The sequence below is a fragment of the Coccinella septempunctata genome, chromosome 5, assembly GCF_907165205.1.
Source record: "Coccinella septempunctata chromosome 5, icCocSept1.1, whole genome shotgun sequence".
Classification (NCBI taxonomy): Eukaryota; Metazoa; Arthropoda; class Insecta; order Coleoptera; family Coccinellidae; genus Coccinella; species Coccinella septempunctata.
In genome coordinates this window covers 33,353,809-33,377,886 of record NC_058193.1, presented here as the reverse complement: position 1 = coordinate 33,377,886, position 24,078 = coordinate 33,353,809, and the positions used below count along the sequence as shown (strand labels likewise).

At 35.5% G+C, this 24,078-nt stretch overlaps 1 protein-coding gene across 6 annotated transcripts in view; it reads left to right on the top strand.

Annotated features, from left to right (window-relative positions):
* Positions 1-24,078, top strand: part of LOC123312982 (cerebellar degeneration-related protein 2) — a 66,758-nt gene that overhangs the window by 38,015 nt on the left and 4,665 nt on the right. For 2 of the 6 annotated variants that reach the window (XM_044897623.1, XM_044897625.1), the window contains exons 2-6: positions 20,584-20,696; positions 21,113-21,481; positions 21,674-21,972; positions 22,158-22,335; positions 23,751-24,066. In XM_044897623.1, the coding sequence (XP_044753558.1) occupies positions 20,584-20,696; positions 21,113-21,481; positions 21,674-21,972; positions 22,158-22,335; positions 23,751-24,066 (1,275 nt within the window). Of the gene's footprint in view, positions 1-9,946; positions 10,270-20,583; positions 20,697-21,112; positions 21,482-21,673; positions 21,973-22,157; positions 22,336-23,750; positions 24,067-24,078 lie in introns of those variants that run through there. The other 4 variants (XM_044897626.1, XM_044897627.1, XM_044897624.1 and 1 more) reach the window with 4 other exon arrangements.

The following is a 24,078-nucleotide window of genomic DNA, read 5'->3' as shown; positions in this document are numbered from 1 at the left end:
GGTGAAAATATTCTACCAAATCTCCTTGGTCGGACCAATTGAATTACAAATCAAACCGTATTTCATGGACTATAAACGGGAGGTATTTTATTCGTTGAGACATTATGAAGGAACATGAATATGGGAAATATACATAACAATAATTTATACCTATTATTTTAATGATACAACTATGTATGTAATATCGAAATGGAAAGTAGAACTGAAACTGTAAGATATGGAAAATGAATCGTTGGATAAATGCGTAAAAGTGAATATTTCAACAATTATGGATATAAGCATTTTGCTCGAATTTCTATGGTTTTGGGGGCCAAATCTGGTGAATGAAGGGGGTGTTCAAACCCTAAACCACGAATTTTTGGCTTGGCAACAAGAGATTTGTGTACAGGGGCGTTGTCCTGCAAAAATTAAACACCTTTGGATTGCTTTCGCTTCTTTTCTCTTTAATTTTCTGCGTAGAGTGGTCAGTAATGTGGAATAGTAATCTCCGGTTATTGTTCTATCCTTATCCAAAAAATCAATCATGATTACTCGATGGCAATCCCAAAGAACTGAAGCAAGAACTTTTCCAGAAGATTTTTGGACACGAAACTTCTTAGGTCTTGGAGAACCAGAGTATCGCCATTCCATCGATTGTTGCTTTGTTTCTGGATCGTAGAAATTTACCCAAGTCTCATCCATAGTAACAATTTGGTTTAAGAAGTCTACATCGTTTTCAAATCGAGCAAAGATCGATCGCTATGTTTCTACCCTTGCACGCTTTTGATCAACATTCAAACATTTGGGGATCCATTTTGCAGCAATTTTTCTCATGTCCAAATTGACGTGATCTATATGATGAACGCGTTTGTATGAAATTTTCAGTGCTTCAGATATCCGTTTTAGTCCAATTCGACGATCTGACAAAATCATGTCATGAACTGCATCGATATTCTCGGGGACTGACACAGAAACTGGCATTCGATTTTCACAATTTCGGTGGACATCTCCTTTCCTTTAATTTATTGCGTAACTCTGGTTAATTTTTTTATCCTCAAACTTCACACTGACACTTCTAATGAGTTATTGTTCGTTGCTATGGTAACGCAATATTTTTTTTTATGCATGGAACTGGTCTAGGCTAACAGATATCAATACATTCTCGTATTTCAGATCCAGGATGAATTTTCCATGTAAAATCGCAAATTTGTGATACGGAAATGGAGATGAAGATCTCTATATGCACATTTTCTGCACATATTCTGCCTTATGAGCCGGTTAACCTTCACAACGATCAACTGGTAAAACAGCGTCAGTTGCCGTATCAAAATACATGCACTTCTCGGTTACACACACACAATTATTGAAAATCACCGAGGGGGAAAATATCGTTTCAACAACTCTATATACAAGAATTTTCCGACACGCAAAACGGTTCTTGTATGCTGCACGAGAAAGGTGATCTTCTCCCATCATCGAATATCAACGTAAAAACCTTCGAATGACAGAATTTTTCAATGCAAAGGTAAAAAGAAGTGAAGTGATTTAAAAATAAATCATTTTGATATACCTACTTTTTTTCAAATATTCTTTGGCTGAAAATTTAACGGCTGTCATTCATTCTTGGTATATTTCTGTATAATTTCCAATCTTTTATCTACTGCTATGAAGGATCATAGGACAAGACCTTCAAATAAGTTTCCCAGGTTTGACTAGAGCTCTACGAGTGCCATTTTCAAAATCGGTTAACTGGTTTCCATTCCTGAGACAATGCAGGCATCAATCAAGATGTCATCGGTAAAAGCTCAATCTCAAATATCAGATATAATCACCCTGTATCGAAAATTATCATGCGATTACCCTAATCCATCATTTGTCCCAATCGAAGTTCAAGTGAATAAATCATTTCTAATAGGTTACAGTCAGGATGCATTGTTATTGAGACACTCCTTTTCAATCACAACTTCAACACCTTTGGGTGAATGAACCTTCGCAGAGAACAACCGCTAAATTGATTTAGTTACATCAGTTTATGCGAGAAGTAAGTTTAAACGAAAGCATCCACTATATCTTCGGTAATAGCGAATAGATCAGTTTTTTATTAGAATTAAGCAACTTTTCATGAATATTTCAGTTGTTTATCATCCACCCTTTAAGAGAGTGGGGGTAGTAGAGTTTCTTTTGTGCTTGAAATGGATTTACCTTTGGTTGTTGAGGATTATTGATGGTAGAGGAAATGGTTAAACTTATTGAATGATAATTTTTCCCTTTTCGAAGGTATTTTGAGGCAGTCACATGGTTTAACGTATACATGGGGTAGTCCAGTTATCTGAAATATAATATTTCTTGAAGGGTCTATCGCATTGTTTCCATCATTTTAATTTTAGAAGAGTATTAGCCAGTCCTCTTCATGGTGTATTTCATTTAAAGAAGTTATCTATTCAGTTCAACTTTTTAAGCATGAAAAACCTCTTGTAGTTCGTAAATGACTAACTTCTAATCTGTCAGGCTCTAGTCCAGGTAAAAACTTTTGATTCAAACTGGATTTCAGGTCATCTCCTTCAAATATATCATTATTGGTGCCCAGACAGATGATGCACTATAATGAGAGTGTGGGTTATGTACTTTTCAGTTGTCTTCGGTCTGGTCTTATACATATATCCTTCGATATTACAAAAGTTCATGGTTTTCGATCCAATAGTCTACAATCTTTGGAGATTTTCTTATTCCTGTTTGTAAAAGGCGTTTTGTTGCTCCATGTACTTTCTTCGCATTATCATGAGCGAAAAATAAGTTCAATTTTTCAATCAATTCGCCGATAACGTTATATTTCTATTTCCGTGCGTATCCTTGAACATTAGTCGCTATTTAAATAATAATTATCCTCGTATACTTATCGAGGAGTGGGAGCACTTCCACTTTTTCTTTTGAGGAACAACGTATTCAATGATTCGAATATTTCTATCACTAGATAATACGTTGTTATCAAACAACTATAGCGATAAATAATCACTGTATTTTGTTGATAGAAGTCTGATTTTGGAGTATGGAAATGTAATTGCTTTGTTTCCTAAAGAATTAGGATTAAAAAAATCAAGATTCGGATTCTATTCATTCAGTTCCACATGAGAATGATAAAGTTTACAAAAGTTTGAATACATAATTGAAAGGCTGGTTAGAAGGTGATCAAATGAAATTCAAACAGTGAATCTTTCTGCATAATAGATCAGGGTAACATTATTGGTTTTATAAGCGGTCTCTTCTCTAATTGTTTTTCCAGTTAATGTTAAATCGTATATTAAGTCTGTAATTTCTAATAAATTTAACCATATATTCAGAAAATACTCGAAATCAAATTCCACAAGGAGTTTGTTTCGTTCAAGAAATCATACTTTGAAATTTTACGACGATGTATTGATATCTAGTTAGCCTAGGCCTAGACTAGTTTCATGCATAAGAAAAATGTTGCGTTAACATAGCAACGAACAATAACTCCTTAGAAGTGTCAGTGTGAAGTTTGAGGTCGTAAAAGTACACCAGAGTTACGCAATAAATTAAAAGAAGAAGATGTCCACCGAAATTGTGAAAATCGAAAAATTGGAGTATCGAGCCATCTTCGAGTACCTGTATTTAAAAGGGTTAAGAGGTAAGCAGGTTTACGAAGATATGCTTAATACCCTTGGTGATCAATGTCCTTCGTATGCGACCGTGAAAAATTGGACTGCAAGCCTCAAAAGAGGTAAATTTTCCATTGAAGATGATAACCGATCGGGAAGGCCAGTTTCTGTGTCAGTCCCCGAAAATATCGATGCAGTTCATGACATGATATTATCAGATCGTCGAAGTGGGGTAAAACGGATATTTGAAGCACTGAATATTTCATACGAATGCGTTCATCATATAGTTCACGTCAATTTGGACATGAGAAAAATTGCTGCAAAATGGATACCCAAATGTTTTAATGTTGACCAAAAACGTGCAAGGGTAGAAACATCGCGTTCGATCTGTGCTCGATTTGAAAACGATGTAGACTTCTTAAACCGAATTGTTACTATGGATGAGACTTGGGTACATTTCTACGATCCAGAAACAAAACAACAATCGATGGAATGGCGACACTCTGGTTCTCCAAGACTTAAGAAGTTTCGTGTCCAAAAATCTGCTGGAAAAGTTCTTGCTTCAGTTTTTTGGGATTGCCATGGAGTAATCATGATTGATATTTCGGATAAGGGTAGAACAATAACCGGAGATTACTATTCGACATTACTGACCACTCTACGGGAAAAAGTTGAAGAGAAAAGACGCGGAAAGCTACCCAAAGGTGTTTTGTTTTCGCAGGACAACGCCCCTGCACACAAATCCAAGTTCATATCTCTAAAACTGCGTTTACGAATGAGGTGCTGATTTTTTCCCAAGTTCTATAGTCATCTCAGAATGAAAGCCAAGTGGAAAAATATCATTTTTCGAAAGACTGCGCTGACAATCTACATAATTTCATGCAGCATCATTTCCCTGGTGTGAAAATTTTTTATACGGTAAACCGGCAATAAATCAAAGCAGACAATGGTGCATACTAACGAGGTTTCCCATAATCTCTATCTGGAGATTCCATCGTGTCGTCAGCATGTGCGTATGTGGGTGAAAGAACCGCATACGTAATGATGTGGTAAATGCCGGCCAACGCCTTCTTTCCTGCCAGATGCACATACCGCACTTTTTTGCAGCAGCAATCGCTCTACTGCTCCAATTATTTCACTATCTAAGACCGGCATATCGCATCTACCCGGTATGTGTACTTACTGTGTACGTGTGTGCAGTCTCTAGAAATCGTTTCTCTGAAATTTTTTAGGCATGACTTAACGTTAACGAGTGTCTAATTAACGAACGAATTTCACGGGACGACAGCTCTGTCGATTGCCTTCAATGCGTGTGTGTCAGTTTCGATATCTGAAAGGAAAATTGGATCAGGAATTTTTGCTTTCCGTTTTCTAGCTGGTTTTTTAACCTGGTCTTGTTGGTGCTCGGTGTTGACAAAGGAAGGCCTCAATTTCACCTAGATTGGTACTAGCTGAAGATGGACAGCAAAGCCTCTATGTTTCATCGACTTTCGTATATTTTTCTTGGTGCAAAAGAAGGAGAAGAGCCATACTCCATTCGCTTTTATGGAGGCACTCGGTTAGCCTCGGAAATTTGACACATTTCGTCAAAACATGTTTTGGTTTCAAATCAGCGCTATGTTGTCCATTCTACTTGAAAGAATCAGTAATTACGGATTTGTTGCGATGTGAATTTACGTCAGGAAGAAAATAAATTCGAAAATCTGTCATAAATATAATTAACGTTTATACAAACTGATTCGAAGGATTCCTAATCTAGTTATTTGCAATTTGCATGGAAAGGACAAGTGCATATAATCCCACATTCATTAGCATAAAAATTGACACAGTACGCCAATACTGAAGTGTCCATTTTTCAAATTTGCCGATGCAGATCTTTTCTCAAATGAAGTACCACCACCTTTTTAAGTATCCCAATAAAAATCAATTCTTTTTCATTCTCTTAATTCACGATATATCTTATTAAGAAAATATTCAGATAAAATACAAGTCGCTCAGCTTAAGATGGAACACAATATAAATTTACTTACCTTGAATATACAGAGTGAGTCTTTGACTCGTACAAATAGTTTAACAGTAGATTCTTGAGGTCAAAAGAAACACTTTTTTCCTTAACCATTTTTTCAGAATCGGCTCGGTTCAAAAGATACAGAGTGTTGAAAAACCATAAAAAAATTTCATTTTTAGTTCTATCTCACAAACAGTTTTATAGAATGCAATGAATTTCGGATTATAGTTTCTCATTCATTTGATGAATGTTTTTCGAACACAATATATCACCCACGTCTTCCAGTTTTCTCACTATGACCATAGCGTACCATAAAAATACCAAAAATTTAAAGGACCCAACTCTTGAAACTAAGTTGGACGTTACCTAATGACTATTTGAACATTTTGTAGAATAAAAGTATTCTCGAGATTATACTTCATATTTCCCTGTATAATGCGCCGTTTTCGAGTAATGTGCTGTTCGAAAATTAAAAAGTATCTGTGAAATTTGAAAAATTGGGTACTTTGGCTGAATACAACTCTGTTTAAAAGATCGACAGATTTGTATAGTGTCACAGATTCAGCTGGTTATTCTGAAGGTTATTCTGTTCTTCCAGGGGTGGCATAGCTCATAATGAAATCTTAAAATGGCTATATCTTTTTTTTTTTTAATAGCACTGATACTCTCTGTTTTCTCCCTTTATCAATAAATTTCGGCATTTTTGACATTTCATGTGTGCTAACCTTACTCCTATGTAGTTACAAAAATTTCATGGCCAACCGAGTGCTTTTAAGGAAGTGAATGAGGTAACCTTTCCTCTTTCACTCTGTAGAGTGTAGTGTGTAAAATAATGGACCAGATGACGATTACGAATGGAGAAACGTCGATTTTTCCAAATCATCCCAATGCAGCATTCTGTCCCCGATAATAAGCAAATACTTCCTGCCTGCCGAGATGCAGTTAGACGCGGAATTTTTTCGATCCAGTCAACCGTGTCCACCTCCTTTCTTGAATTAATTTCTGAAATCGTGATCTCTGAAATTCTTTTTCCTTGCGAACATTGAAGGTTCGTTCAATTCTGCATGCGGCTGGAACTTCAATCGTATAACGGTAATGAGCGAAATGGTGTACCTGGTGCCAATGAGGAAGTGAGCTACCTCCAATTTTGCATCGGCTTCATTTGTTGCCGACAACGGACATCTTCGGTTGGAGCAGGAAAAAAATTGATTTGGATATTGATCTGTGGCTGTTTCTCATCGATGAAGTGAGCTAGGGAAAGAGCTGATTGGAGAAGGCTAAAACTGGTGAAAGCTCAACGTTCAGTACTCCATTTTATGGAAAAATTGTAATTCCTCTCAAAGGTTCATTAATCGCAAAAAATTGTACTATTTCAACTTTCACTGTTCCAAATGAAACTTTGACAGAAACATACAGGGTTGGTCTTTGACTCACCCTGTATATAATAGTAGATTCTTGAGGTGAAAAGATACAATTTCTTCCTTTACCATATTTTCCGATTCAGCCCTGATAAAAAGATATAGACATTTTAAGTTTTCATAATGAGCTGTGCCACCTCTGGAAAAAGAAAATTACCTTCAGAATAACTAAATCTGTGACACCACACTTCTATGGTTCTTTTAAACACTATTGTATTCAGCCAAAGTCAGTTTTTCAAATTTCACAGATACTTTTTAATTTCTGAACATCAAATATTCATTAGATAGGCTATAGGCTCCAACTTAGTTTCAAGAGTTGTGTTCTTCGAATGTAGGTATTTTTATGGTCATAATGAGATAAAACGAGTATCTACATGTTGAAAAATTGGGATTCAAGGCTTTCCTTCCTTGTTATAATTAGTTTTTCTTCAACTCCCTTTACCTTGAGTATGGATGGCGCTGGGAACATTTCTTACTGAGCAAACCCTAATTATTTTTCAGTTTTCTACCTACCTTAGAGACAGGGTCACCCTTTTTCGAAACACCCTGTATATGCTTCACAAACAGATTTTTTCGAATAACAACAACAAAAATATTCCAATCTGAACATAATTAATGGATATTATGAAAGATGATTAAGTCGGCTTAATAAACTTCACTAGGATATGTGAAGAGATACATTGGGTCAAACTGCACCTTTCATTCTGATAACTTCTATGGTCCTCTCGAATTGGGAACACTGCAGCTTTGAATCGTTAGTCAGAATAAAAGGGTTTTATAAAAAATTTCATTGTGAGTATTTCGACATTGATTACTTTGTATTAAATAATTGCAGTCCGTAAGCTTTATCGCAACTCTTCCTGTTAACCTGATTGAATTGTGTTGAATTGTTGATTGTTAAAAGTCCTCAAATGCTTGTTGAAACAGATATGATTAACGTTTAACGTTGGCTTACTCCCTTGATTCACGAAATTGCAAAAATCTAAAATAGGGGTTCCCAAGTTTTGTCTCGTTAATCTATATCCATATTTTGTTGCATTAATTTCGGGATACCCTGTATATCGATTCAAAATTCAATCTACTTTTCCTATTCTTCTGTATATGTACAATTCGATTCAGCTTTGCTATTTTCTTTCCGCCTTAAACATTTCATTTTTTCTGATCATAATCTCGATAGCATTATTCTATTCTCAACGAGTTAATTAGTGAGACAATGACTCCACATTTCGGTTGCTTAATTGCTTCGGAACGAACGTGTCTGTTAAAATTTTTCACCAGAGCCTTGAACTTAGATCGAAACTTTTTCACATCTGAAAACGTTACGCTTGAGCTAAACACATTCATTCATGTTTAATATAAACTTTCTCACGCCTGTCCATTATAGTAATGGGATTAATACTCACTATACGTTCTTCGTATGTACCGAAGGAAAAAAATTACGGTGTTCCAATGTAAATATTTCACAACTGTCTTGAACGAATGCAGTATAACTTGTAATTTTCTTTGCTACGGCAACGTGGTGAAATTAACGTTTTTTTGCGTGCCATTTATGTGGGAGTTAAGATGAGTTATCTCTTTGATAATTGATTTCCCATGAAATATCGAATTGCACATTGTATGCAATGAATGCATTTTATGAGCTATTGTGTGAATGGTCCATTTCCTTATTCACGTTGATTTTCTATATTTCTAATAGTTACGTAAAATGTTAGTGGTTGAAATCTATAGTTCTGTTAAGTTCTCATCTGTAAATGAACTGCTGAGTAGTCTGTATTCCCTGTTCTCGGCATGATTGATCCATCGATATTGCTTCCTTCTTCAATTAGTGTCTATTCGAATCTAACTAGGAAAAAAACAGGTTTAGATACAAATACCATATGATTTTTATGCCACTATCTGCAACCTACAATAATTAATAGATTTCAGAAGGCAAGTTTCAGTTAACTTGGTGTAGCTCAGAGTCAGATATTCTCAAAATTTATTCCAACAAACAACAATTCAATAGGCGACGTAGTTTTCAAATTATGGAGTATCTTTTTCAAATTATCCATAATTTTATCTGCGATCTGTTATATGGATTTGAAGTTGTCATTTTGAGCCCTACTAAAATTGAATTCAATTCTTTCCATTTCCCATTGTTGTTATAAAAGGAATGAAATTGTTTGAAATTAGTCTCGAAAATTTCTCTGATAATTGAGTCAATTTCGGTTGTTGAAAGTCATTATCAATTCCAGACGCGTAGTTAACGGTTATTTTTGCCCAAATCATTAAAGTCATTTCAGGAAACAGATGCCGAGCAAGAATACAAAGAAAGAACTGTTCATTATAGTTCTATAATGAGAGTACTGCAAATTCAACAACTATTGATTTGCCTCCTTTCAGATATAACAGTTCATTTCAATATAATACAATTTTTCTTGTGAAATTAGCAGTTTTTTTGCTTTAGAAGTGGAAAATGGTAGGCATTTCAAGGCCGGAGGGGGGCCCATAGCCCCCCTCGTAGAATTTGAGAGAAATATTTTTTCGAATATTCACATTTAGATCTAGGTTAAAATTGAACTGTGAATTTTTTTTTTTGAAAGGCCTAGAGACGTTGCAGGTTCGCTGTAATAAATGTATCCAATTAAGAGGAGAATATGTTGAGAAATTAAATATTTTGACATTGAAAGTTTGTTTGGTTCTATAGTAGGCTAAAAATTTTCCAAAATATCCTCGTATATGGAGTATAGGAACACAACAGATAACATAAAGGGTAGATGCTTCTTCGACAGCGACTGAAAGGTATGCTACATGTTCATTCAACTCAATAGTCGAGCAGTGTATTCCAGCAATACGTTCACTGCTTCTATTTACCTTTGATCGAGCACCTCTCCAACCTCGGGTTAAAGTCTATCTACCAGCTCGTATTCCACAGTTTTAATCAGTCGTTCGTACTATACAGACAGCAGGTGAACCGGTACCTGTCTTCGCGAATTGGATCCAGTTTATTGCAGCCATAAAAAATCGAAGATTCGTGGTGCTCTCTGAACAGAGACGGGCGATACTGCATTTGTCGCAGTACACGGTGTATGCGTAATATCTCCGCTTTTTGGCAATATTTTTGGCCGATATTGAGACTGCCCATTTCTGATATGTGACAGTTTTTTGGTAGAGCATTTCAGTATGTGCGACGATGAAAACTTGACTTCTCTCAATTCTGAGTGCTGGGATTATACGGTGGAGTTGGAGTGTCTACGTGGTAATCAAGGTATTTTTTTTTACTTGAAAAGGGATTGTTGAATGGTCATATTTGGGCTATGCCAGGTATATACATCAAAAGACATTATTTGTATGGGAATAAATAATGAATACAAAAAGCATCAGCTGAAAAATTTTATAGTAAACCATAAAATTACCGAAATGTAATACTGAACGATCGAAAAAAGTTAATCATAGTGTAACCACCGGGAGACAAAAAATGAAGAGTAAGAGATAAGCAGCTGCCAAGGAAAAGAACTCTATATAACAGTGATTTACGCAACGAAATCCTTTATATATACAGGGTGAGTCTTTGACTCATAAGAATATTTCAACAGTAGATTCTTGAGGTCAAAAGAAACACTTATTTCCTTCACCATTTTCTCAGAATCGGCTCGGTTTAAGAGATACAGGATGTTGAACAACCAGAACAAAATGTTATTTTCAGTTCTATCTCACAAACGGTTTCATCGAATGAAATGAATTTCGGAATATAGTTTTCCATTTATTTGGTGAATCTTTTTCGAACACCAGATATCACACACGTCTACCAGTTTTCTCATTATGACCATTACGTACCATAAAAATACCAAAAATTCAAAGAACCCAACTCTAGAAACTAAGGTGAACGCTATCTAATGAATATTTGAACCTTTTGTAAAATAAAAGTATTCTTTATATTTTCTCATATATTGCTCTTTTTTCGAGTATAATGCGCCGTTTTCGAGTAATTTGATATTCAAAAATTAAAAAGTATCTGTGAAATTTGAAAAATTGGGTACTTTGGCTGAATACAACTCTGTTTAAAAGATCCACAGATGTGTAGTGTCACAGACTAATTATTGGTATATAGGTAATTTTGTTTTTCTGGGGGTGGAACAGCTCATTATGAAAACTTTAAATTGCTGTTTCTTTTTATCAAGGACGAATCTGAAAAAATGGTAAGGGAAAAAAGTGTTTCTTGTGATCTCAAGAAGCTACTGTTGAAATATTAGTACGAGTCAAAGATTCACCCTCTATAAAAAGAGCGAAAAACTCAAAAACAAGAACCTCCAATTTTTCTATAGATATTTTACTATATTGAGTGCTTCAGAATATCTAGTTGATTCAAAAATTTGCCTAGTATTCGTACAAAGGATTGAAAATCCCATTGAATTGAACTGAACGCACAATTGCCTGAAATCTACGGTGCTCAATCAAAAATAAATGTATATCATTAAGTTGCGATCTTAATAACCACAAACAATCAAGATTATAGTTCGAATCCAGTATTTTTCTTATCGTTATACCTCATGAACTGTAATTCATAATGGTGTCATTACAATAAGGCAAGAAATATACTGCTCTGCGGAAGTCAATATGGTAGCATAGGTACAAATATATTACAATACTATTTTTTCGGTTAGATCCAATAATGAAATGAAGCAATTCCAAAACCATATTATCTAGGTTCGATATAACTGATATTTATTCCAATTATTATTTTAATCTTCGATATTCGCTAGCTGAGAAATTGCTTCGTGATTATAGATAGAAAGAGTAGAATGACGTGATGGAAGTCTCACTGAATTTTGTGCTGGTTGAGCTTTTGTTCTTGGTCGATACGCATCTGAGAACTTAAACAGGGTGTTTTCAAAGGTGAGGCTCTTCTTTGACAGAAGGTAAAAGTCGTCAAAATAAGTTATTTCACCAAAAATTGTTCATATGAAATAATCTAGGGACTATGGAAGGTTCAGTACATCCGAGTCTATCTGATTAGTTGCATCAGGTCACTTGAAAAAATTGTTGTATCCTGTGATTTTTTCGAGAACACACCGAAGGAGTTGAAAAACAAGGATAATTTGCTTTTTCACTTCACATTTGAATGCTCGAAGAATTCTAGGAAAAAAATTCATGAATTCGATAAAATAATGAATGCGAGAGCTACATGTGGTTTCCTGTTCAAGCAGTTATTAATAATCATGGAATAATTGTGGCTATTATGATATCCTTGGACGTTGCTCCTTATTAAAATGATCAAAGTCAGCTTGAAATTTCCCTGTCATACTTACGATACCTATGAGGATATTTTTCGAACGCCTACAACTCGAAAATTGACTGGCTTATAGTATCTAAAGGCAGCTTATTCGACCTTATGAATATTAAAAAAAAAGTTGGAAAACTATAACAATACAACAACTGATGTGAAGAAGGGAAATGTCTTCCAAAGGGTGATGGTCAGATATCTTTTTTGAGCAAACTTTGTATTATTTTTTCTTTCTTGCATCATATCAGAAGAAGCCAGAAGTCCTATTATCGCTTACACTGACGGGTAATAAAATCAGATGTGCTCAATTTGAAATGATTGAAGAAGTCTCTAGCTGTAAATTATCATCTAGGAAGAAAGTAGCAGTGAAAGGATTTGTCATTCGTTTTTGTACGATATGTGCAGGGAGAGTGTGAATATGTGGATAATTCCACATAAATGATGTCAATACGAAAGGAAACAGATAAATACGAAGGTGGAATTTAATGTATTCAAATTGTGTGAACTGAAAAGGCATGCGGATACCAACCAGCACACTTGATAGCATTGAGAATTATCGTTAACTGTTTATAACAAGTAAAAGTGGATAATTTTGTTTGATTTATTGAAATCTTCATCGTTTATAATGTATATTCGGCATCAAACACATTACCCTAAAAGGGAATCAATGTAAACTACTGACGTGAGAACCGAAAAAAAAAACTACCATACTATACTCCATTCACTTTTATTTTAGCAGTCGGTTGGCCATGGAAATTTGACACTTTTCACTCTGTATAGTACGAAAATGTGGGGTTATGACGCTTGTCAAAACATTTTTGGGTTTTGAATCTACGCCATGTTGCCCGTTCTACGTAAAAGTTTCTGTTATTACGTATTTTATCACAATGTCGAATGTCTTCGGAAAATATGTGACGAACATAAATGAAGTTTACACAAACTGATTGAAGGCATACCAAATCCAGTTATTTTCATGGAAAATACAAGAGATCAGTATAATATCATAATATGCACTAGCTTGAGGAGAGTTAATGTTCGTTATCTTCTTTGGATAAAGTTTGAATACGTTACATCAGTTGTAGATTTCAAAAATATTAACACAAAGATGAAATGCATATGATGCAGTGGTTGGGAATGGGTATCTCCCGAAGGAATTAACAGATAATTACAAGAATGTTAAATTCTTCAACAAAAATCATCTTGCATCTATATAAGTAAAAGGAATTAAAGGAAGTTTGAAGGCAAGATGAACTTCACCTTTGAACCAAAATTTCACATGAATAATCAATTAACAGGACAACTGGCGCGTATTTGGGGCTGTGCATGTTAATACATTGATATAATGATAATAATTAGGTATTTATTGGTACCTTAAGACATTTACAATGTATAGGACAAGTCAAATGAAAAATAGAAAAATCAATTTTCGGCAACTTATTCTACGATGACATTAATCGAAAATCCCGTAGCAAACTTTTCGCATTAATTCACTCAAACATAAAATTCTCAAATGCCACCACTTTTTTGGGTCTCCCAATAGAAAGAAATTCTTTGTCATCCTCTTCATTCACAATCTTTCTGACTGTGGAAATATTCAGCTGAAATATAAGTCGTTTAGATTCAGATGAAACATATAAATTCTCTTACATTGAATATGTTCGCTTCCGTCTGACGTATTGTGGATTTTAGAATATCAAGGTATAACTATTTGAATTTTAAATAGCACTTCCTGAAACCCTGTCTCTTTTTTCAATCATTTTTGGCATCAGTATAGGTATTGCTCCAAAAAAAGACTTCAATAACTCCAAGCTTTAACCAAATCTCTAGGGAGAAATTGATCAAGGCTGCTTGAATAGTATGCAAAGGCGTTATCTGTGAAACTTATCAAAAAATAGACAGAGAAATGGGTTAGATAAGTGAGTAAACATTTAGATCTCTGATTTTGCAAAAATTGGTGAAGAAAATTTGAAACTTTTGAAACACTCTCAACTTTTGGGGTGCAATGATGAAAAATTCCTACCTAGGCATCTCATTTTACATATTTTCGCTTGCCTTCTTCGATTTTTATAATTTCAATAATCGATGCATTCAGATCAGATGAAATATCTTGATTTTTGTTTTTACCACGAGTCTTTCTCGAGCACTTTTCGATTAATCCAATTTTTTGCTGGACAATTCACCGAATGGCAGTTATAGCTATCACTGGAATATTCTTGTGGACGAAACGAATTATTTCCGTCGAAATTATCTCAAAATCCTCTCGACATCATGCGTTGTCATTCATCTTAATTATACACAGCTTCTCGTTCTACTACGCTGATTCATCTCATTACTACTCAATGTAACCGATATACCTCATTCATAACATTCAGCCAATACCCCGAGGAAGTGGTGAAAGTTTGCGATTTTCTTTTACACCCTCCCAATTTCGACATAATGCCATCCGTTTTTTTGGCACTAGAAGAATCGAACTCTTTGGGTGTGTCCACGGAATCGATTAAAAAGAGATCGCTTGCCGATAAGATCTATCATTGTGTTGGAAGCCTGATGCCCTGCAGATCGTAAATTGGATTTTTTTTGGAAAGTGTGGAGGCGAAATGCCATGTTTAAATTTCACCTATAAATAACGATGAGGTTGGTTTGGGTTAGGAACGTATCTAGCTATGGAGTAAATGATCTATAGTGATTGTATAATGATTATTATTATGTTCATTTTGATACCATGTTTTACACGGAAACAATGATAGGCAATGGAGAAAAATAACTCACAAATTGATGGATATATTATTCTATAACCAAAGCACTTTATACAAGGTTTAAATCATCGTTAGATACTAAGCATGGGCGGTCCTACGGGGGGGGTAAAGGGGGTAATTACCCCCCCCAGAGCCCATAACGAATACGATTTTTTGAATTTTTCATATAAAAAAACTAAGAAAAAACAATATTATAGTGAAATGAAAAGGAGAGATTCCTTTACAGTGCATCCCATCTTGGCTGAGACAGCCAGGTTTCTCGATTGTTATTTAAAGCCCGTTTGCAACAGCCGAGAATTCATGCGCCGTGAATTATGTACCGTTACATACGCACTTTCGGTAGAATTCTCTGTTCAGTTGCATACAAAATAATCTCTGCCGTTTTCTAACCAAAATTTGGTAGAGAATTCTCGGCCGTTACAAACGGGCTTTAGATAGAACTTTTTTGTGAAACTCAAGTTATCCTAATCAGATTTTGCATAACTGTTTCCGTTTATGAGATACAGGGCGATGTTGGAAATTGATACTTTTCGTATCCCTCCTTTATCTCCGAAGTTTTGAGAAATAATGCTGAGCTGAAAACTACGTCTGATACAAAATTTTGCGTAGAATACAGTGTCGTCTTCAATTTTTTTTTCGGGGTATGGTTTTGAAGATACGACACAAACTTATATTTTTTTCAATGGAACACCCTGCATGTACTTTATTACTTCGTTGAATTCAGAAATGCTGAAAAACACTAAAACATCACATAATGATGATTTTAGAGAAGAAGAATCAATTAGATGACTCTTCTATCAAAGATAATACACTCATCACTAACACGAAAAACAAAACGAAGGTACTGTTATGGTTTGCGTTTCCCCAATATAATATTGTTTAGTTTAGTTTTTGCAATGAGTACTAGGAATTAGAAGAAATTTTATTTAATTTATAAGAAATTTATTCATTATAGATGCTATGCTAGGAAATTTTGGATGGCATGGAAACAAAAAAAAATAATAGGGAGTTGTCGGTCAAGAATAGTTTTCAGAAAAGTCACTCCTTGAATAGACTAATTGAAATAATTTGCTTTTTATAAGTTACGATTCTGTTGATGGATTTTAACAAAATAATATATAAATAAAATTTGAATTCAGCGGTTCGTAACAGTACCTACCTAATAGCAGCACATAAATAATACAAAAATTCATAATACAAATTAGATAGAGAAGAAATACCAATAAAATATTTATTGGTATTGATACAAATTTTCAACATTGCATAATATTTTACTAATTATAATTAAACTGTTCAAATTGCTGTCCGTTTTGCCTAATACATAATTGACAAACCTTTTCAATACGTGGTATAAAGACTTTATACTTTATAGTGCATTTAATATTATAAAAGGGCTGTTTTTTAATTTCTCTGTTGATGCACGAAGTTCTTCGGGACTGTTGTGTCTAAACACAATAAAAATGCATAGCGATGACAGCTAGATCAGATTTATTTTTTTCTCTTCAATGCCTACTTGATTAAACAATGCTTCCAAATGTATAGTAGCCATAATAACAACGAGGATGTTTGTATCATACATGAAATACTACGCTTAATAATCATATATGCCATCCCATATATGCCAGCTTGACAACTTTTAATAGCATGCCAGGTCATATCAAGAATTCATTAAAGTGTACATTTAATAATTTCAAAAACTTAGTTATAAGTCAACTATAATAACAACATAATTGTTGAATGATAGTTGTATTTCAATAAATAAAATAAATAAATAAATAAAAATAAAAGTAATAATCCTCTTATTGGAATCATTATTATGTGATGTTTGAGCGTTTTTTAGCATTTCTGAACATCCTACCTATATAATGTTATACATAATTTTGAAGGGAAAAAAATAACGAATTCAACGAAGTAATGAAATACAGGATGTTCCATTGAAAAAAATAGAGGTTTGTGTCGTATCTTTAAAACCATACCCCGAAAACAAAAATTGAGTAGGCCACTGGATTTTACGCAGAATTTCACAAAAAAGTAGGACAGAAACGTGAAAACCGCACGGCTCTATCTTAAATAACAAGCGAGAAACCCTGGCTGTCTCACCCAAAATGGGATGCACTGTACAATTTAAAGAAAAAAAAATATGGTACTGCAAATGCAAACTAAAGATACCTACAGGGTGTTATTTGAAGTCTCAATTGGAAATTTCAATTGTTCTTTCAATTACTACCCCCCCCAGAAAATCAGTCTAGGACCGCCCTTGAATTACTAAGTACCTTAATCATTTCCTATTGTTTCAAATTAGACGATTCTCCAAATGTAGAAATCTACAAAATCTACAAAACTACACAGGGTGTGTCCCTTCGAATTAAGAAAGTTGAGAATATCAGGAATTACAGTAGTTATACCTAAAAAAGATATACCGAGTACCAGATACCATCATCAGAATTGAATCGTGGGTAGTTTCTGAAAAATAAGTAATGTTAATCGGTCATATCTCATGCCAGAATAACGGAAACATCTAATTACGATCTCTTCATGTACCCTTGGCCTAACAAACTTGGAATATGAATGTTTATATGTATACATCTTCCTGCTTCCTTTGAACGTGAAGTCTGAATTCTAGTACAACAAAACACTTTTAAACTGTAAAGAATTAATCACAGGTTTCTAATTATTTTCAGAGCGCACTCCATTGAACAGAAGGTGTAGTGTTGTGTGCATCAAATGAGTACTTGCTAATGATTTCATTTCGTAGTAACACCGATTATTTTGGGTTAGCAAGCTCTGCATTACTTAATAAGGAGAGCAGTCTATCGTAAATATTTTGAAATAGCAGGAAATTGCCAGTCTATCAGGAATTTGTACATCAGATTAACATGAGAGTGATTCCAGGCAAAATTGATTTATGTTTGTGCATAACTGTGCTGCAAAAGATCTTATCTTTTATATTGAAATTGGAATTGGGTTTATTTTGAATGGATATTCAAAATGACCGCGCTTATGTATATATCACTTTCGTCATACGTATGAAGCTCTATCATTGGTTTACAGAAATTCGACAGAAGTCTTCGACTGTCATGAAGCATCTGACGGCTCGTGATCGAAGAACTGTATCACTAATCGATAAACTATTGTAGGTTATTTTTCTGTGTGGTTCTCTGCAGAAGTTTTTTTACATTGCTTTTTGCAATAAACACAAATTGAATAGAGGGATTTCTCAATTAGTCTTCCTTAATCCACATGTGCCGTTCAACGTAAACTCAGCGTCTTTATAAATAGTGCTCGATTTAAAATTTCCTCCGTGATGAATTTGGAAGAACATCAGGAAAGGTCACATATACCGCGATAAATGTTCTTTCTATCCTTTCGTTAGCTAGTCCTGAACAAAAAGTTTAATCTTCTCACTTCAACGCACACTGTATACCATCTTTAAGTACAGAGACGTACTCGCATGTTTTCAAGAAATGTCGAAACACGAGGAAATTCGACAGTTGTTGAGTGTGAGGATTTAAACTCTTTCCAAGGAATTTTGCAGAAAGAGCTACCCCGAAAAACCAACTTTGTGCTTGCCAAAACGAATTTTTGGGGTAATTATATCTGATATTAAAAATTGATCTTCAGGGGCTGTTCAGAATTATCAAAAACCAACTGGTGAATAGGGGGGTGTTCCAGTATTCAAACCCTAAATCACGAATTTTTTTCATGGCAACATGAGATTTGTGTGCAGGGGCGTTGTCCTGCAAAAACAAAACACCTTCGGATAGCTTTCCGCGTCCTTTCTCTTAATTTTTTTCCCATAGAGTGCTCAGTGATGTCGAATAGTAATCTCCGATTACTGTACAAAAAATCAATCATGATTACTCCATGGCAATCCCAAAAAACTGAAGCAAGAACTTTTCCAGCAGATTTTTGGACACGAAACTTCTTAGGTCTTGGAGAACCAGAGTGTCGCCATTCCATCGATTGTTGCTTTGTTTCTGGATCGTAGAAATGTACCCAAGTCTCATCCATAGTAAAAATTCGGTTTAAGAAGTCTACATCGTTTTCAAATCGAGCACAGATCGAACGCGATGCTTCTACCCTTGCACGCTTTTACTCAACATTCAAACATTTGGGGATCCATTTTGCAGCAATTTTTCTCATGTCCAAATTGACGTGAATTATATGATGAACGCGTTCGTATGAAATATTCAGTGCTTTAGATATTCGTTTTAGCCCAATTCGACGGACTGATAAAATCATGTCATAAACTGCATCGATATTTTCGGGGACTGTCACAGAAACTGGCCTTCCCGATCGGTTATCATCTTCAATGGAAAATTTACCTCTTTTGAAGCTTGCAGTCCAATGTTTCACGGTTGCATACGAAGGACATTGATCGCCAAGGGTATTAAGCATATCTTCGTAAATCTGCTTACCTCAAACTTCACACTGACAATCCTAATGAGTTATTGTTCGTTGCTATGGTAACGCAATATTTTTTTATGCATGGAACTGGTCTAGGCTAACTAGATATCAATACATCCTCGTACCAAAATGTCATTAAGTTTTTGAAAAGAATCATGCACTTGAATAAGTTGGTGAATACTTCCACCCTGTATACTACAAGGGCATTTTTGAATGGTGAATTGCGACAAAACTACCTGGATGAATAATGTTATTAATTTCTTACAACCTACTTCTTAATTACTAAAGTCTTTGAGCAATTGCTGTAAAGATAGTCTAGTCAGGCCTTGATAATAACGACATGTTTCGTAGCAATCTGGGATTAGTATCAAATATTCGTGACTACTAGGCCCTGAGTACGGGACTAGAACTTTCGTTCGGCTGCTGCAGCAGTGCAGCATCCCAAACCACTCTCATTTTCTTCTTCGGTGACCACCGGTCATGGATAACTTCCATTCAGATTGATGTAAGAAGATAGCTTCGAAATCACCTTGAGCCAGTCGTTTGTTCCATATGAATATTGTCGAATCGTGATGGCACGTACGATTTATCTGTAGTTTTCGTTGTATCGTGAGAATATCGAATATCATTCGATTACAAGCGATTAATCCCATATTAGTTCTGTAATGTTACATAATTGCGAAATTGTGATTGTTTTCACGGTCAGTGACATTGCGAATTTTTGCGGTTGCTCGAACCGTTGAATTCGAGAAACCTCCTTCCAGGGGCGTATCAATGATCAGGGGCCCAGGCGTGTATGAGCAAAAATTGAAAAATCTTTCTATGTCAATCCAAGCTCAGGCTATACTCTGAACATTTCAGAAAAAATCATATCTGATATCCCAGCCTTACATGTTATAAGAAGATAAATGATACAGGGTTGGGCATAAGTCTAGAATAAAATTAAAATTTCTCTATAACTCGAAGTGAAAATACTGAAACTTGGTATTTAATTATCCATAATTGAATGGAATACAATTATAATAACGTGGCCATCAGAAAAAACACAAAAGTCTCTTGAAAACAATTTGATCAATGGTTTCTCAAACGTTATTATCATTTATTTGAATAAAACTAATAATTTTTTCTCTTTCAGACCTCCAACTAGCCGCTGAACTAGGGAAAACCCTACTAGAAAGGAATAAAGAATTGGAAAATGCTCTCAAACATAGCCAGAATGTCATCGATGACCAGACGCAGGAGATCATGGTAAGATATTTTTCAAATACATGAAAAAAGAAATAAAGTAAAAACAGGAAATTCTGCTATTGTTAATTGCATTACAATGACTCAATAATTGTTGAATAATCACAGAGTGTGAAGACTTTCTTCAATCGGTTCTTTTTTCATGCTTTGTCATCAATAATGAAGATTTCTCAACTATTCATTTATACCTTGTGGAAGGAAGTCCTTAATGAAACTCAAAATCAGAAACGTTGTCATATATAGGAAATACGAATTTCAATTCATATAACTTGAGTCGTGTAGATTAGTTGAAGACCTTGAACAGAACCTTGATGAACTCCATCAGAAACACGAATTACTCCATCAAGCATCCAAACCCTACCTCCCCATCCCATATTCGTGTAAGGTAAACCAACTGACAACATCCCCCGAATTTTCAGTATCTCAGCAAACAGACGACTGCCCTCCGGGAGGTCAACGAGTCTCGGTTGAAGATCTACGAGCATCTGGAGGTCAGTATTCAGGACTTGGAGATAGTCAATCACAAGTTGAATATCGATTATGCCAATGAGAAGAAGAGGACGAAAAACCTCGGCGCCATGTTGGAAAACATGGAGTCGAAGAACAACGAGCTGCTCAGCCAGATCGACGACCTGACCTTGCAAGTTGACATGTTGAAGAAGAAGCTGGGAAGACAGACCGAAGTCCAATCGACACCCCTCACGTCTCCGATGTACAGCAAGTCCTTCGGGAATGGTTTCGGTGGTTCGCAACCGTCTAGTCCTGATAAACCCAATGCGCAGGACAAGGTCAGTATCTTTGAGGAGTTTCTTTTCATTCTTCCTGATTTTTTGAACTCAAATCAGGTCAACAGAAGTCAGTTTGACGTATTTTGGTACCTAGTTGCTTTGGGTTACAATTTATTGTTGAAACACACGATAATTATACGTTCAAGTTAGATTGTGAAAGTTTTAATCAATGAATTCTCGTATTGATTTCAGATCAACGCTTCAACACCCAAAGCAGACAAAAAGACTGACACCAACCAAGAACCCCTGACCTCGGAGACATTAGAGGACGGGACAGATGCTCTTGAGGAAGTTTCCAAATTACTTGCTCAACTGAGGGATGTGAAGTTGATGCACGCTAAGGAACAGAGGAAGGTGACAGAGCTGGAAGAACATCTGGACGCCTTACAGCAGCAGAATCAGGCGCTGGAGAACCAGGTCATCAAGTTGCATCATAAAGGGGACGAGTTCAAGAGTATCCATGAGGAAATTTCTCTTCTGGAAGAAGTCCGGTGAGATACTATTTCATTTGAATGACAACGTTAAAGGCGCAGTCGCAGGTCCAACTTTGGGCACGAGATGTTCGAGATTCTCACGCCTGCGCAGGGTCTTCGAACGTTTCGTCATTGAAAAGATACAATAGGTTTATCGTAACTGAAGGAAACTAGAATTTTCAATGGGAATTTATTTTCTGTAGGAAGGGCCAAATTTGTAGTCGCTGCCTCACAGATATGGAGTACGTAGACCAACAATCCCGACTCGACGATCCCGAGGAATTCGAAGAAAACATCCCTGAAGATGACGATTCCAGTATCCTTCACGAAATTATGAACGCAACTCCGCCGTTCATATCCAAATTCGATCTGAACGTCGACGTAAGTATCATAAGAATCTATTCAGATGTCAGTTATCATTAGTTATTTACATCCTGAATCCTGAAAGATTTTTTAATATCACGAATTTCCGCTTTCAATGAAAAACGAAACGATCTAGAGTTTGTCCCGAACATTTATTGTGTTCTATTATGACTTTTTCATTAACTTCACAGTGTTCTGATTGAATATTCCACATGATAGCATCTTTTTGAATTGATTTCACTGCGAAATCTCTTTCTTGAGAAGTTAGACATGACAACTTGGTTGTTCATTCAAAATAGGATTACCTCTTTCGGTCTATTAAAAATCCCAAAAGCCTTATTAAGAAAAAATGGAGCATGACCTCATCTCGCATGTTTTTCGTGTGAAAATCTAGCTGCTGTGTTTATTTCCCAGGCCTGTAGAGATCTACGCAGCTCCGTTGGACTCAGAATGTCCATATATAACTGGTGCACAACAATATCAAACCTTATAAAATCTCTAGTCGATTTAATATCATGCTTCAAAGACGTCAACTTGATGTCCCTCATTTACAAAACAGTCAGAGTGCCTCTGATTTTCTTTCACTACTATATCAAACATAAATATCATTAATTTAAGGTATGTAATCGAATCCGCATAGTCAGTAGACTAGTTTGGAGGTTTCGGCAATATATTGATTCATCAGAGATAAACCAATTTTGAAGATAATTTTCAGTCTTATGAAAAACTTTTCGAACAAATGAATCAGCAAAATTAATCGATTGACTTTAGGGGGTTAATTTCAGTTCTTACACATCAAGGTTTACCTGATGAATTAATGCTTCTTTCACTTTCACACTATATCATCAATGGCCATCTGTTGTTTGACTGCATTACATGTTGAATACTTTCGTAACAAAGTACTAAATATCAATTTCTTCATTGACCATAACTTTTGGAGCCTGGGAACTAAACATTGCTAATTTCTAAACGTAATTTATAGCCGTTGCTTATTGTTGAATTTCAGTAGAAGTAATCATTAGCAGAACATCGTGCCGAGATTTGTAGTGGCACTCATTTTTATGTAACATATAAGTTTAACACATTTGTTCTAAGGAAAAACATTCAGTGTGATAATTTTCTCATGACTTATGACACAGTATTCCATCAGCACAAAAAATTACCATGGTGATTCTGTTTTAATCTTCATGCTGAAGTAGCTTCAGGCTTGTAGTCTCCTTGTAATGAAGGTGCTGTAGCTTTCATACGTAAACCAACCTTTCCCAAGAAAATATTCCACATATATCCCAAACAACAAAATTTCCTGTACCTCAACCCTAAAGGAAACCGTCTCGTCCAAGCTAAGACCCAAGACCCAACAGCTTCTTGTGCTAACCTCTCAGTTCGCGCATAAAGCTCTCAAATTCCGTCGATGAAAAGTGATCTCCTTCCAGGACTATAAACAAACGCCAAATTCAAAGCCTCCATCAACATCCAAAAGCAGCAAAAACTTCTACAGAGAGTTCGTCGAGAAGTATGAGCCTCTTTTCATTGACCACGCCAAAAAGATGCCGGTCAAGAAACTGTTCGCATCGCTTGAGGAAGAGCTGAAGAACTCCGGAGAATTTTCCAGCTTCGGTCACAAGGATCAGGACTACGAGAGTGGTCAGGATGATTGCTCATCAGATAAGCAGAACGGCAGCAAAAAATCTAGGAAGATGGCGTCACGGACACCTACTGACTTTTCAGAAGCGGAGACTAGCTCATCAGGTCAGTAAAGAA